This window comes from Diuraphis noxia, unplaced genomic scaffold, assembly GCF_037042655.1.
Source record: "Diuraphis noxia isolate RWA-SAM2 unplaced genomic scaffold, SU_Dnox_SAM2 contig0002, whole genome shotgun sequence".
Taxonomy (NCBI): domain Eukaryota; kingdom Metazoa; phylum Arthropoda; class Insecta; order Hemiptera; family Aphididae; genus Diuraphis; species Diuraphis noxia.
The window spans coordinates 39,666,940-39,684,603 of NW_028301712.1; the positions used below are offsets into that span (position 1 = coordinate 39,666,940).

Here is a 17,664-nt window from a genome sequence, read left to right on the forward strand (position 1 = left end):
TGGTATAAATAATTCTGAACCACCGATGAGCCTATCATCCTTAACCGCTCAAGCACAACACGGTGACTGGTCAGATTTACTTACGGTCCACCGTACATATTGGGTTTTGGACTTTCGGCCGGCAGCTGTTAGCTTTGCCGTCGATTTTGGCCGATGTTCCGTAACGATTAACCTGTAATGTATAGGAATTACGATATACACTCTGTATACCGGTCGATCATACGTGCTTTGGCGTTTTTCCATCGATTCATTTCCGGTATCCAATCCCGCTGCACCCGCAGATAACGGAAGTCGTGCGGCAACGTTTCAAATCGCTTACAATTGTAGTTTAACGCCACTAAATGGTTTTGTTACCATATTATATATCATATTTAACCACAGCAACAAGTATTTTTTTTTTTTAATATTCCCCAGACCTAATAATAACTAAGAAATATACTGTTTGGAAAATTTCATGTTCGTCGATAACTTAACAATATATAGATAGTGACGGACCTAGTGGCTATATTTTGATAAACAGTTCTCACCTGCTAAACCTCCAGTATGATAATGTGATATATTATTATCAAAGGCATAAATCTTTTTATGCTAGATAATATTAATCATTTCTGAACAAAATCATTACTTTGAAAAATGGGACATTTTATTATTTTAAAATTGTGTTCAACTCATATTTTGATAATTATCCGTTTGGTGGCTTCACAATAAATACTGTACGTTCATTAAATTATATTTAATAGAACTTTCCGTTTGATTCAATAAAATAAAGTTAATATCAATAATATAAATAAACAATAAAAATTCACTGATCTGTGATAAAACGAAAAAATAGCTTATCACACGTGAAATGATGCAATTTTGTAGTTATGTATATTTTTATAATTTTTGCCAATTCTATTAAAATGAATTACCACGAAGACACATTTTTAAATTAAGATAAATCTTTGTAAAATTAAATATAATGTTTTTACACTTTAAAAGAGCACACAAATTATTTGTGTCCAGTTGTAGTTTCCTGCTGGGATACGTCATTTGTATCTCTTGTATCACTACTATATTAAAGTTATTCCTTTCTAGTGACACTATTAAATCATTCTACTCTTCTCTAATAAGTATATTAAATAAATATATATTTTTTTTTATAATGTTCGGTCAGTTCGATTACAGCCGTTGATAATGAAACATCGTGCGTCGGTGTTAAATCACTTGTTATTAATTACTTTATTAAATTATTGTCCGTTGAAAAAAAAAAAACATCCAATTTTATCAACAAAGTGTCATCCTTTTGACTAGGTAATCCAAACTTCAAGTCATCAAAAAGGAGCGCCTTCAGCTCAAATTTGGTAACTAATTTTATTACCGTAACAACTAATACTATCACATTCATACCTAATTAGTATGGTCACAATGCTCCGCACAATGGCCAGCCCAAATTGGGCTTCACCGTTAACTCGCGATAACACGCACCGACGTCGTAACCATGATAGATAAGCAAAAATCTAATACTGTCCCCCCTTCAATAAAACGAAAATTTCGTCTACAGAGTGTGTCGAATCACAACTTTACCTCACAATCTAAATCCTCAACCAACGGATTTCTTCACGCCTAAAACCAAAAATAAAATTGGTTTAACATTCACTTCTTCAGTCATCAAGTTCAGCAAAACAAAATTTTTGTTTCAAAAAACCGTTACTCCTTGTTTTCAAATAACACCGAGCTTGACAACCGATCTGAAAACATGGATTTAGATCCCGAAAATATTGTAAAAACTACTGTCTACCATGACTAAGCCACCACCATCAATATTCATTCCCGTAGTTACCGATATTTAAATTGTTTCTGTAACTCCATCAAAAAGATAACTAGAGGTGAACAGTTCTCATACTAAAGTTCAACAAATAGCGTTAAACTATCCATTTCTTCAGCAGACTCTAACTGCTGTAACTCTAACTTTCTGTACTTACATCCACAAATTATAAAAAATTCCACTTCAATACGTTAACCCACCCAAACCCTCTAATATCTAATTTATCCTCTCTAACTATCCCGGATAATCCTTCCCATGGCTTAAAATGTAATTGGCCACACGACTCCCTAAACCCTTGACAAGAGTAAAAAATAATAATAAATTAAACAAAAAAAAAAAAAAATTCATTCTGAAGTAGTGTTACTGGACGCTCTCTTCAATCATGTCATCAAGCCTTGTATTAATGTTATACTTAGCACTTGTCTTATGTCTTATTGTATTTTTTTTCTGCGAATACAGATTGTAAATATTCGCTTTTCTAATAATAATAAAAAAAAAAATGTTTATTTTTAAATTCCATGTGTGTATTTTGTGGGATATATTACAATATTTATCGTTTAACACTACGCAACAAAAATATTGAGCGAAATGACGGATACAAAATATTATTTTTTGGATGGAAATAATCAGTAGTTGTAACTCTCTATGTATACCTATTTGTTTTTATTTTATGTAAAAATGGATTTTCTTGTAGACATCAAGTACTAAAATCTCTCATGAAGATTATTTAAGACTGCTGTGTGTTTTTGGTGGTTATAAATTTATAAGGAATTTTTTGGTCGATAAGACCGTGTTCAGATTACTGGCGAAGATTTCATATCTTAAATTTACTTCGGGTCATCGCTATCACGTCACCATATTTCTATAAAATGTACGATCTTTTTTTTTTTAGAAACCATACTTAGGTATATACTATGGAGATACTTTTACTAATAATAATGTGTATCTTGTGTGTTATGATATTTTGGCAAATATTTTAGATTTATAGCATATTGTGGTTTTCAGTAAATTTATTGAACTAATAATTTAACGATTTGTGTTTTATGAATATTCTGAATATATTTTACAACAGTCATTTAGATTACGTATTTTTCTGCTGTCACATTTTATTTGTTATCGTGAATATTTCCTATTATTTAAATTGATATTTTAAATGATATATATATTTTAAATTTATATTTATTTTTTAAGAAGCAGTAGTGTAAGTCAAGCGTGATACTATATTTTCTTATAAGTGTATATTGATGTCTCGATTTAATTTCTCGTTCCTTCAGATTTTTATTTCTCATCTATGCAAAGTTATTTTTATTTAGTGGCATTTCGTGTTCATATTTCTCCACGCTATATTTGTCACATTTGTATTTTCATTTAATAGACAAGCTTTGTTTTCTGTCATTGGACTTTGATGTTTTTTTTATGTCTTACTTGGAATTTATATAATATAGTTTCTATTTTTCATTACACCCACTTTGGTTCTCTGATTATACTAAAACGATAGTGCTCCAGAAATCTTTACTTCTTTTAGGTACCACTATTTATATTAAATATTTGAAATCTGTATGTTGTATTCATTGTTATGGTATCGAAGATGATATTATACTTTTATTATGATGGTAACAGCTGCAGTTATTCATACACATAGATAATTTGAAGATAAATTTTTTTGGTGATGTGTTAATTTTTTTAAGTTTTCATACCACTAAACCAAATAGACTTTGTCGTTTTTAGTTCACAATTTTATACATAATTAGACTGTATATTTTTAGATATGTATATACCCATTGTCTAAAACCTATATTTGATAAGAATTTAAAAAAAAATTGAAATTATAAATGTTTTCAAGGTATTACATGTGTTAAATTACAGATAATAACTATTTAACAACATTTAATTTAAAATTATATTGATGAGTTATAATTGCTTCTAACAGTCAAAAGCTGACTCCGCTGACAGTAATCGCTGATTTAGAACTTGATGATTGATGATGTACTATATATCTAGGTATGTAAGTCGTAAAATAGATTCATATATTCATACATAATATGCCAAATATGAGTTCATCAAATAATACTTACAAGTCACACCGTGCTAGAAATTAAGGCTTAAACCTTAAGCACATTATTCTAGTAATATATAAAAAGTAAATTGTCTTTGTATTGCAATCAGTCTATTCTGGTATTTTAATATACGTGTACTGTTAATTGTTTTTAAAGTTATCATTGTTTGCTGAACTGTGTAACATAATTTAATATTCCCGTTACATTGATTTCATTGTGTGTTTTTCAAGCTAGTCAGAATCATTTTTACATAATGTGTGTGTTTGAACATAATTTATTTATTTTAAATATTTGTGTTTATTCTAAACATTTTTGTTTATATGTGAGTATATGGGCACTACAAACTCTGCAAAATGTTTCCACTTAATCATAACATAAAACATAATATTATTTAACTTTTAATGGTAAATGTGGAATAAAATAACAGCAATTGAAGGTTTTTTTCGAGCTGAGCTTGGAGTCGTTTTGTTTAATTCAATTATAAATATTTTACCTATTTAATATGATTAACTGATTTTTTTGCAATATTAATTCATCAATTTGGTTTATCTTTTTGAAAGGGTGAATAATTAGTATTTCATCTTCAACTATAATATGCTATATATGTAAAAACATTTAAATCCCATTTTTATGGAGGTAATTAATTAGTTGTTTTGGATTTGTATATTGCGATACTGCGATTGTCTGATTATCTAGTATAATTATATATTGTTGTGACTAGCGAGTGCTCATAAATAATGGCTAATAACAGACACGGTCATCAGTAAATAAACATGTTATATCCAAAGCTTTTAAAGCTGAACAAACACAATTGATTAACTGGGTAGATAATACATTATTTGAGGCCAATAATACTGAACATAAACGTGATGGACGGACAACTATGATAGTTGTTAGTATGAGGTGTTTGGGTACAACACGTTTTTAGATATCAATTAAAAATAATTTTAATGCATTTCAACAAAGTACTTGAACGAAAAAATAGAACGTATTATTGTCTCCTGACCTCCCAAAATTATTTTTCCTACTATAATTGAAACCATTGAATAAATGTCAGCTTTAGGTTGATTAATAGCTTAAATTATACAATTCCAGAAAACACATCGTATATAACAAAACTTTAACCGAAACCATCTCACGATTCCAATTTCACTAGTAATTACGTTTCTAAGAAATATCAGTGAAGAGCAAAAAGTAGTTATTTGGATGTCTTGGTCAAAACTAACTTTTGTACTTTATCATCCATATAGTGGAGGAATCTATTCTATATACAAATACTATAAAAATATAAAATATTTCATTGAGAAACTGTTGACACAATCGTTTGTATAAACTTAAAATCAATTATAAAAGCGTGTTCAGTACTTTTGTCTTCCTTCTTTTTAACGTGTTTTTTTTTTTTTAACGGAAATTATTACATTCAAAATACTAGAACCAAGCATATAAAACCCGAGATAGTCATTTTGTAATGACGTTCATTTAGGATGACCTCACATTAGTTAAATCACCTTAATAGATATTTTAAACTTAAATTTAGTTATAAATTATTGTATAGCAAAAAAAAAAAGATTCTGAACTGATATATCTTTCAGTCACTATATTTCTAATATTATAATAAATTTTTTCTACCTATCAGTAATATCATTTTAATTCTACCGAAAACATTACATACATTATTTGATCAATTATTTAAATAATATATTGTTACCATTAACTCATAAATCAATACCAACGTACCATATGTGAATAAATTCAAAATATTTTGAAATTTTGAAATTTTAAGCGTTTTCCTACTCTTATGTTGAAGTACGAAAAAATTCACACACATCAATACTATAAAATAAGATATTAATCACTTTAAAAAAAATCTTTTAAAAGGCAATTTTTATATAGTTTTTATCAAACTATATCTATTCATTTTTACTACTTACCTGTAATACACACATAATTTATGATAACTAATAAAGTATGCCGTTATAAAAATATAAATAGGTATGCGCACTTATAAATGATATCAAATATAATTTAAAATATTGCATTTTCTAAGAATTCAAAGTATATGTATTATAAAAGGTATATAAATTTTTTTTTTTTGAATCATGAATTTAGTTGTGTACCTATATATGAAATAATTTAAAACTGAATAGTTAAATCGATTTAACTATTATAGACTACAATTTATAAAGTATATAGATCATTCAATTTATATATTTTTTTATTACTTGGTGTTCTACAAATATTATGATTGACCTGGTTTTGACTTTAACTGTGATATGCATTCAGTTATCTATTTGGAAATAAACTATAGGTAAACGGCAGATGTCATAGAATAAATTGAAATCGATGACTTTATACCAAAACAAAAATACACTAGAGGTCGAATGCTACTTGTTAGACTTAAAGTGAAATAAATTGACAGCTCTGTGGAAGCTAAAAAATAAGAATTTCGAATAAGTAAAACTGAAAACCTACAAATGTATAGAAAAATGTTACAAGCCGTGAAAAAATTTATGAAGCATATCACACTTTATTTTTTATACTTATTAAAAATATATGATATTGCGTAGACTGCAAGAAAAAATGACCTAATAATAATAATAATAATAACAATAAAATAATACAATGTCAAATAAGTATTACATTAAATATTATTTAAAAAAATGGAATCCAAAATACAATAATTAATATATTATAGCCACGAAACAAATCTATTCTTATTTAACTAATAATAAGTAATAAGTAATAAGTAATAGACTCAAAGGAGTCTAGAAATAAGTAATAAGTATCAATGTTTCTTGACAGTACTTTTAATTAACCGTAGCTAAATTTTAAAATTAAGTTTGAGCTGTGATGCACTTATGTACCTACCTATGCAGTTTTTATGTTCACAATATGGTGCCAGACACGCACAAAATGTTAAAATTATGTACCTACCTTTCAAAAATTAGCTGCCATTTAAAACTGGTATGTGTGTGTTTTAATATACATTATGTATATATAAACAAACAATTTAAATAAAATACCATTTAAATTCAATAACAATTTATAATATTTAAGCATCCATTTCAGTATTTTAATGACTCCTAGGAAGCATATTCTATTTTTTAATAGATTTAAAATAAATTCTTATAATGTGCAAAACATGTGATAACTAGAAATAAATACCAATCTTTTGCGGTTTAATATAGATAAAAACACAATAATAGAAGTTAAGACTGTAAAATTCTACGTTATTTGAAATTGGCTATCGATAATATTTTCCAACATATTTATTTAATTGTATTTAAATCTCCACAATCACTCACTGTTTTTTAGAGCCTCTTTTTTTCCTAATATACTTGCACCATTTATCGCATTTGCTTCATCCTCGCTTAGCACGGCGCTGAGTATTTTAATTAGTTTTTTTTATCTATCATAATAATTTATTAGTTTATAGTAGGATATTTAGAAGAATAAATAATTCAGTCAGACTCAGAATATGTATTTCATAATATTTAATGGAATTGAAGCATTATATTAAGCGATGGAAAGTTAAAAATATTTCAAATAAATGAAATAAAAACCAATAGTTTTTATAAACAATTTTCTGAAAGTGTGATATATGTCGGACGGAATTTACAACTTTGGCTAACTAAAAACATTGGCAATGATGACAGTTATGTTTAATTGTGTTTCTTTTTTTTAGATTCTGAACGAAGTGATGAATGACGTATTGATTTTACAATGATGTGTGTGTGTTTTTTTTTTTTTTTGTGTCTGTGTACAGCATAACTAGTCGAAATAATGCTTCAATTTCAAACTTTGGGGGATGGTTTCCGATGTAAAAGTGAAGATCCTTGGTGCATTTAGAGGTCAAAAGTTAACATTTTTCAACAGTTTTCAAAAAAATCGAGAAAAACAAAAAAAAAAAATGACAGAAAAACGGGAATTTTTACGCAAAACCAGTTTTCGACCAAATCGAATTTTTTTATATGGTTGTAATTCAAAAACTAATCACTGTAAATACTTGAAATTTTCCCCAAATGTTTATATTAGTGATATCTATATACAGATTAATTTTTAAAATTTTGTTGACTTATTTATAGACCACTGAAATTGTCGACTTTTTTGAGAATTTTTTTTTGTAGTGTCGGTAAAAAAATGTTGGATAACAAAAAAAATTTAATACAAGATTCCTTATGAGTTGTTCTTATTGTAGCTAAAAAAATTCAAAAATCGTTAGTCACAATTTTTTTTTATAAGCGTTTATAGTTCAAATTTTTACGAAATCTGTCGAAAATGCGAAAATTTGCAAGAGTAATTTTGAAGTTGAAAAATCATAAAATTTTTTGTGTTTATAACTAAGAATTAAAAATACAACACTAAGTTTTTCTTCAAACAGCTATAAAGGAAATTTGAAGCGTCATTATAGGAAAAATGTTTTGAGCGTTTGAGTTTTAAATTTTTTTGAAATCGCGTAATGATAACGATTTATCCTCAAACCAGGTATTCGTATATCTATGTTAATATAAGGTATTATGAATTATGATAACTACATGCAATGTTTTTGAAAAAATTGATTAACCATGCCTTATGCAAAATGCGTCCTAATTAAAAAATAAAATTTGTTTCAAAATATAATATATCATATATGACAATATTTAAATATAATATATCCTAAACTGACAAATCATCTCCGTTCAGAATCGTTTTTCATATACAATGATACCTATCATTGCATTCAAATCTAACCTACCCTAGTCAGAAGTCCACCCCACCACCTAATGTATAGCGGAGCGACATCCACTTACCCGCTTTTTTACTTTTTTACTTTAGTAAAAACATTAAAAAAATTTTTAAATGATTTATTTAATACTTCATAATTTATTGGCATAGTAATGTTTTTTTAAGAAGACAATCATTTACTATCTCTTAATTTATAAGAATCATTAATTATTATTTATTATTATAACTCTTTTTCTAGATTTTTAGAATTAATTAAAACTAATAACAAAGGATTGAAACTTACTACAAAAACTTTCTTTTAATGTTATTCGTATCCTCTTAGAAAATAAATATGCTCTGAAAATTTTTAAAAAACTTAATATAAATCATGTATTTTAAATAAAAATGTACTATGTAAGTAAAACAAATTATATTTTAATAATTAATTAATATATATTAATTATAAATAAGAAGTGAATTTTATCTGTTTAAAACTTCCCAAAAAAAAGATATAGGAGCAATAAATCAGTCAACCTCGTTTATCATGACTTTAATAATTATTAATTATTAGTAAGTACGCAATATTAAAAATTATAAAAATATGTTTAAATACATTTATATATTATATTATATTATAGGTAATAGGTATAGGTATATGATATGTAATGACTAATGATAAACATTGTTTTATTTCAAAACATCGTAATTTCTATTTTTCTTCTTTGAACGCGCTCTCTAATTTTGTATTCTGTTACGTCTCCGTGTCACTTACATCCATAAATACATTTGCCGAAATATTTGATAGTATTCATAATAAAGTTAGTTTAGTAGAAGCATCAAAATTGAATAGAAACACTATTAAATTGTAACCATCTAAGTGAACTTTGAGAGTATTACTTCCTTGTCCATTGGATCCAAATTACCTTTGCATACAACTTTCAGCCCTTATTAGAGTCGATAATATTTCTGTGAAGCCAATATTATTATCGTTCGCTCTTGAAAATGACCAGTTTCAATAATTGCTTTTTGAATAAATACTATATCATTATTTACTATGCATCCTTGATGAAGCCAATAATCTCGACTTAGATACTATGTCTTTACAATATTGTAGTATAAGTATTGTACATTCTCACTTGTAAAAGAGATTCAAGACAAGTAATACTCTAAAAATTGATAGTTGTTTCGTTTTATTTTTATTTAAATCTTTTAATACAATAATCTTATTAGTAGATAAATGATAATAACTATCTCTATAAAAATAAATAAAAACATAATCAATTAATAATTTTGAATAATTTAATTTTCTTAAGTATAATAAATTTGATTTCATCGATTACTGTAATAGCTATGTAAAGAAAATCTTAGTTGTAGACAAATGATAAAAACTATCACTGTAAAAATTAATTCAAAACATAATCTATTATTAGGTAACTTAAAATAATTTACTTTTTCAAATTTAAAAATTTTGATTACATTGACTCATTGTCATAACTCAGATAATTTAAAGAACCATCTTAAATCCTTTTTTGAATCTTTGCTTAGCCATTGGTTATATCATAATGTGTTTTTACTTTTTTGTGTGTTTATCATTACCTTTTAAGGCAGTAAAATGATTTGATTTTTAACTTGAGGGTAATTGGTAGAAAATTCTATCTTATTTATTCTTTGAGAAGTAAAAAGTAAAAATTCACATTACTTATAAAAATAATCAGGAATACTGCAAAGAAAATGATTAAAAACAGGGATTTTTTTACAAACCTAGTCTTTTATAAAATCAATTACATTTTTTTTTTTTTTTTGTAACTTTCAAATGTAAAAGTCTTGAAAACCTGAAATTTCACCAAATATTCATACTACCATATTATACGACACCTAATATTTTAATTATATAAATATATTTTGGTTTTGTGTTTGTGTTTTTACACAAAACTGTGCACTGTTATTATGATGGATGGCATCGTCTTATTTGATTATTCATATTGTGAGTTTTCTATCAGAGATCGGTGTAGTATTATAGTATTAAAAACCATATATCCTCTGCCTTATTTCTTAAACTATCAGTTTGGATTAATAATGTATAATAGGTATACGATTTTAACTTATTTGACTTCATTACGTTAGTTTGTAAAATAACAAAGTGGTTTGATGTCTGTGATGTATATTTGTACACGTGCTGTTTTTTGTGAAACTACCCACCGTGCAAAAAACCGTTACGATTATATAAAATTAATATTCCTAAGGAACTTTGAAACGTTCCTAAGGAACTTCCATTAGAGTTCCAAAACCATTCCAATAAGGCAATATGCCGTGTTATTTGAAACACCGAATAAACCATCATAGAACTATAAAATAGATTATATTACCTGAATAGTTTTTCGGTAACATTACAGTAACATGTTTCTAAAACTATTCCTGGGATGTTTATTCATACTTCAAATTAATAGTTTTCAATTTTATGTTCCAGTTATATTTATCCAAGTGTTTTTTGGAACATTCAAGCATAATACTATACCTCTTCCTTAACTATGTAATTTGGCGGGGGAGACATAATTGCATCAATTACTCATCCCCCTCTCCACCGCTTGAGGTTAGGTTTATACTACTATTAGTTATATAATATTATAATGTAAATAACCATGGTCAATACACGGTAAAAAATAAGGAGATAAAAATAAACATAAAATACAAATCATACTAGTCTTATAAGTTTTTATTACAAAAAAAAAAAAATGTATACACATTTACAGAAATATTATTATATGGGTTTTATTAACACATTTTATAAATTAATATTTTATACTCAGTGTATAATATAGGAAAAACAAATCTTTCAAATTCATTTTTTTTAAGATAACTGTTTTTTAAACTTAAACAGTATGACAAAGTGAAATAACAATCGCTTCATTATTTGAAAGTTGGACAAAAAAACACTTAAATCTAATATTATTTATATTTATGTCATAAACATTAGATATGTGATCAGTCTTAACAGAATAAACTCCTATGAGGCTACTCTGTACAGGTTGTAAAAACAAATTATTTACAGTTAAAAATTTAACAACAGATAGTTTAACTGTTTTATCATCATTAGAATTTAATTTATACATTTTTTTTATCACTACTATGTCTTCGTTTTCTAGAATAATACACTGATCTTTAATATTATCACAGCAAAGGGTATAGTTATTTGATTTAAGAGTAATCTTATTGTAATAAGTGAATCTAAAATTTGAAAGATTTTTATCTATTTTGAAAGAATCTATAATGAATGAATTGTTATTTAAAGGAGTTTTTAACTCTTCGCCTTCAGATGCCAATATTTTATTTAGAATTTCAGCTAGTGGAAATCTACAGCATTTCATTGATTTTTTAAGTGTTTGAAGATAATTTTCATACTTGAAAGCACTAAAATTATCTAATGGCCCATGTAAATTAACAAAAAAAGATAAATGAATTAAGCTGTGGATGTTGTAGCTGACAAATTTTGAACCATAAATGCATGAATAATTTTGAACAAATTCTATTAAAAGTTTTGAAGCCAAATCACTGTATGTACTGAAAATTTTATCCGAACTCAGTATTCTAATAGATACAAACAATATAAGAAAGTGATTGTATTGTTCGTTTTTTATATTTGATTTTAAGACAATAATACCAGTGTAAAGTAAAAATTCACGGAATTCTGTGGCTTTCCAATATTCTAAATCATCAAGACTTCTTGGTAAACGAGCGAACTCTGTTGGTACAGATTTTCTAAGATTGAATAAAGCTAAAGAAATAGAATGTTTTTTTTCCTCCAACATTCTCATTGGTTTTTTCCCTTTAACCCAGAAATCCAATAGTCTTTTCATTACACCCTGGCACAAACAGTGCATATAATCCAATACTACACAATTTGTTATATTAATAGGGAGATCTATTAATGGGCTAAGCCCATCTTTATGGTATTCAGCATTTGATTTTAACCTAAATGAACTATCTGTTCTTAACGGTGCAGATAAATCTAAAAAACAAATTCTATCCAAATATTCTCCTTCGACTTCACAAGATGTACAGGCAAAATAACCGTTATGATTTTTGACATTTAATAAAAAAGCTTTTGCTGGAGCATCAGCGACAATGTGAGCTACTTCAAAATTAATTTGTTTATCGTTTATTTGAATACCATAAGTTAAAATATGATTTAGCTCATGAATAAATGGTCCTAAATATTCATTTATATCACCAGGTTTACTATTAAAACTGTGAAAAATACCAACTGGAAAAATCTTCTTTTTAAAAATGGGGACATTTATGAATGACATAAGAATGGGCCAAAATTGTGATTTAGAATTTTTACCTAAAGGAAGACCATCAATACTGAAACTTAATTTTATTACTATATCATTACTTATTTTATTTATTTGTTTTAATAAATGAGGTTGAACAATATTACAAATACCTAAATTAAGATAAGAACCATTTTTAATTTCCGAAATTGGTCTGACTGCCTTATGTTCACGTAGAATTGTACGGATATCCTTGGGAACTTTTTGACCTGTGTTCCTAAGAATATTTAACATCTCGTTAGCACAACCATGTGATACATTAAACTGCACTGCCCAATTACGGATTTGTTGAACTAAATCTTGGTTTTTATCCTTATTACTATTAGTAACATTCAATCTGCCATCAATTGGCTGTGTCTCTGTAGAATATTCCTAGAAAAAAATAAATGTATAAATACTTATTGACTATAACTAAATATTTCAATATATAATGTAACAACAAATATAAATATATACTTACGATAGAAGTATTAAATTCATTAGTATAGTTCTCCATTGTATTGGAATCACATGGTTCTATATAACTGTAGTTTTTTGTAATGGTTGAATGAAGTTGTTTATTAGGGGATTTTAAAGGTGCGATTTGATTAGACTAAAACAATAGAATAAAAAGTTGTGAAAATGAATCTTCTCAATCATATTATTTAACAAACCTGGGTTGATGACTGAATTTTAAAAGTTGTAGCAATTGGTAGATTATTATTTAGTAGTTGTATTTTATTTCTTATACGCCTTTGAAACTGGCGTGAAGAAATAGTTCCAATATCTTTGACTCGTTTATGAATTTTTGGGAACACTAAAAAATGTAATTGTTAATTAGAGATGATAGACTTATCAGTAATAACATAAATTATTGAGTAGGTTAGTCCATTCAAGTTAACTAAACTTCATATACGAGTATGATGTATATTATATGTAATACATAACATTTTTACTTAATACCTCTTTAATGAAAAAAAAATTAATAGAATCTATTTTTCTGAATAGTTGTGAAAAAAAAATTGAAATTAATTAAATTGGTTTGGGTTATTGTAAATTTAAATATTACATATAGGTAGGTATTTACTTTTCCCTGTCGTAGCGAGTTTTTGATGTCCTAAACCAGCTTTGGATCTCCATTTCAAATACAGAGTCAGAGAATTGATATTTATTTTTAATCACACCTAATAGTGAATAGAAATAGTTAAAATTGTATCGAATTATTCCAAATAAATTTAATTTATAATTTACCTTTGATAATTGAAATTATTTGTAAGTCTTTTACTTTAAATTTAGTCTGATCTTTATCAAAAGCCCTGCCTGTCCAAGAACAATTGATTGCCAGTTTATTAGAGAATATTTTTGACAAAATACGTCTTAAATGTGATTTTCCATCATTACCGCCAATTGAACAAAGAATAATTTTCTAGCAAACAAGTCATATTAAAAACTAATAATTTTAAAATAAGTTAAAAAATTAGATTTTAGAATTTTACCAATTTTTCTCTATCATTATTGTCAATTTGCAATAGTTTTTCAAACTCCAAAATGTCTTCTTTATTTGAAAAAGGAAATTTATCTAACAATACTTTATCCTCAAGTTCATTTGACATTCCCAATGTTGGTATATTAGCTTGAGTTAACTTTTTAATATCGTCTTTTAAGCTATTCATCATATTCCAGAGCCTTTGATTCATCAAGCGATTTGCAATAAGCTCTTCATGAATATTTTGTAAATATTTTGTATTTCCTTCCGTAATAACTATAGTGTAATGTATCTTATGAAATTAAAAAGTATTTTAATATCTAAAGCTAATGCCAAAAAGATCATAAACTAATATCAGTGTTTTTTAGTATCTATCTATACTTTATATGAAATGTAATGAAGTTAAGTCAAATGTGAGTGAATTATAAAGTAGATTCTATAGCATAATATACTGAATACTTTTCATAAAATAAATAAATGGATTGATGTATTACCTTCAGGAGAAACTTGGGATAATGGTTGACTTAAAACTTCCAAATGATTAACCTGTCAAACAAAAAATAATTAATAAATATTTTAATTAAGCAGGTACCTCCTATTATCACTTCTATACATTCTGATGAAATATTGAATACAAAATCTTAAAAGTAAATTGTTTGAATTAAGTTTAGATTTTTATAGAATGTTAGGTACCTGTGATCCTGTATAAAACGGTTCAAATGTGAACTGTTCCATCATACTTGATTCTTGGACGTTTGATGAGTTTGGTGAAGTTAATGATCTAACTTCAAGATCTGTATAAGATTTTTCTTGGTTTGCAGAAAAAGTTGGTGTTGCCGAAAAAGAAGAACTTGGCTGTACATTTGTGTAAGAATCAACTTGGGTAATAATGGAATTTTTGCCATCAGTAGAAGTTGATATAGACGGTTGTTGTTGTGTGTTTGTATATAGAGTTTGAATTGTATCAGTATGTGTTGAATATTCAGTATGTGATGTATTAAACAGCAATTCATTTTGTTTACTAGAAGGTACAATAGTATAACCAGTTGAATCTTAAAAAAGAGTAAATCAGAAAAATAAATAAGTTATTCAAAAACACAATTGATGTTAGTAATTTGATAGAAGTATCAAATGTTTACCTTCATTTTCACTACTATCACTAGTATCCACAGTTTTATTTTTTTTGTTTCTCTTAAATGGATGATGTTCATTTAAAATACTCTCATTGTCAGTTGACTCTATTTCAATTCGCTCATGCCAGGCTTTATTGAAATTACCTATACAGCCATATGGTAAGTTAATATGAAAAAAAAAATCTAAATCAGAGCTTATACATTTATAAACTGAAATTACAAATTTTTATGATTGGATTGAAATAAAATACAAAGGAAAAGGATTTATAATTGCGATTTTAGTGAATCAAATGCAATTAAAATGTTTCATTAAGGAAATTGTATTCGAAGTTGAATTTTACATACTGTAAGTCTTGTTGCCACCAACTACACGGATTTTATATTGACACCAAGACTGATCTGGATCTACAGCAGCTTTTAAGTCTGTGCTAGTTACCCTTATTGATGGCCAGTAACAATATCCTATTGTACAGGTAGACAATTTCTGGGTTTCTGTTTCAACAAGCCAGTTTATTGGGACTACACTGTAGTCTTTTTTTGGAGAAAATATAACGACTACCCATTTTTTTTTTAACAAATGAATCTGAAAGGACAAGATCAGAATGATCAGGTATAATGTTTTGGTATTTTATTTAAATAATAGGTAGGTGCAGTAGGTAATTCAATAAAACAAAATAAAGAGTATATTAGTGAATTAAAACAATAATCAATTTTACTTAATTGTAACTGCTATCAAAAACTATTTAAAGTAAGATTTAACCAGCTCATTAAATTATCACATCTAGAATATAGAATATGTATTACTGATACAGTATTTGTGAAGCTATTGTTGGACAAAAAAATCTTATATGTGGTGCAAAATCCTAATTTTATAGTAAAGTTTTTCATAAGGTATTTTATAATTTAGTATTTACATGATATATTTACTAGTAAATTACATTTTTTATAAAAATCATATTTGTTAACACATCATAGGTTTTTTTTTGGAATGTATAGTTAATACCAAAATAACATTTTTGAAAATTTCGCACATTCAAGATTTTTTGGTCCAATAACAATATATAGGTACCTACTTACAATGCTCAAATTTAGGGAGGCAGAGGGACAGAGGACCTCATAAATTTGTTTACTACTTTGAGAGCATTCCTTCTATTAATTTTCATTAGAACGGGTTACAACTTACAAAGTTTTATTTTATAAAAATAATAATAATATAATAATGTAATTTTTTAATTACATCATTTCATAATGGTGTACCTGCCTAATCATTAAAATATTAAAATTTAGTTAAGTGATTTTTTTGTATGATAATTATTAATTGATAATTTTATAATAATATACATTGTAGGAATTCAAAAACATAATACAAATTTATTTAAACTTACCTTTTTATCAGGAATATTCATGTCCAACCAACTGCTTGTAAAATATGCTTTTAAATAATTAATAAAAATAATGACGAGGAAAACGCGGTAATCCAAAGACACAAACGTAAAAGATGAATGAGTGAGTTATGTCGATGTCGTTGTCACACTCGTTAATAATAAAAATACACGGCACACGCGGATTCATTATTATTTATCACAGCATTCACAGCATGCCTGTTATCGATAAAATCATAAGCGACGCGGTCACTATCCACCGATTGGCCGTATTATAGACATATATATATATATATATATATATATATATATATATATATATATATACTATTGTTATTGCTACAACAATGTATATTTTTAGAAATATAATCGTCAAAAATTACCCGTGGCTATTATCAGATTGGCTTATATTTTTTCTGAAATATTCCCGTAACGTATTGGGAAACATTAAATATTTATAAAGCAATATGTTTTTATAAAACCATTAATGTTGGCTCTCAAAAAACGTTTTGTTGTGATGTTACATTGGAACATAAAATGTTCATACCTCATGTTTTTGTGGAACATAATAGAATAATTCGGGTAACGTTTACATTCTTATGTTGACATTGGTACTTAAAAATGTATATTTCTGGAATGTTTGTAACAGTTTCTTGCACGGTGGGTATTCGATTTATGCAAGTTATTTTTTTATTTCATTACTTAATATTAATTCAACAACCTAAAAGAAATTATGTTCATTAATTATAAGTGATAACCAATATTATGTAATATTTTACTTTACA

The 17,664-nt window shown here is 26.5% G+C and overlaps 3 protein-coding genes across 4 annotated transcripts in view; 1 reads left to right on the forward strand and 2 right to left on the reverse strand.

Annotated features, from left to right (window-relative positions):
- Dh31-R (Diuretic hormone 31 Receptor) overlaps window positions 1-17,664 on the forward strand; it is a 171,735-nt gene that overhangs the window by 146,847 nt on the left and 7,224 nt on the right. The window lies entirely within an intron of this gene.
- Window positions 11,439-17,054, reverse strand: LOC107172749 (uncharacterized). Its single transcript, XM_089220047.1, has 8 exons — window positions 16,883-17,054; window positions 15,843-16,080; window positions 15,504-15,641; window positions 15,058-15,416; window positions 14,859-14,910; window positions 13,553-13,695; window positions 13,360-13,491; window positions 11,439-13,271 (listed from the first exon to the last, which is right to left on the reverse strand). The coding sequence occupies exons 1-8, from the start codon at window positions 16,901-16,903 to the stop codon at window positions 11,439-11,441; spliced, it is 2,916 nt and encodes a 971-aa protein (XP_089076173.1). The 5' UTR covers window positions 16,904-17,054.
- Window positions 13,962-14,628, reverse strand: LOC149058439 (uncharacterized). Its single transcript, XM_089220051.1, has 3 exons — window positions 14,375-14,628; window positions 14,130-14,304; window positions 13,962-14,062 (listed from the first exon to the last, which is right to left on the reverse strand). Exons 1-3 carry the CDS (start codon window positions 14,573-14,575, stop codon window positions 13,962-13,964), a joined length of 477 nt encoding a protein of 158 aa, XP_089076177.1. The 5' UTR covers window positions 14,576-14,628.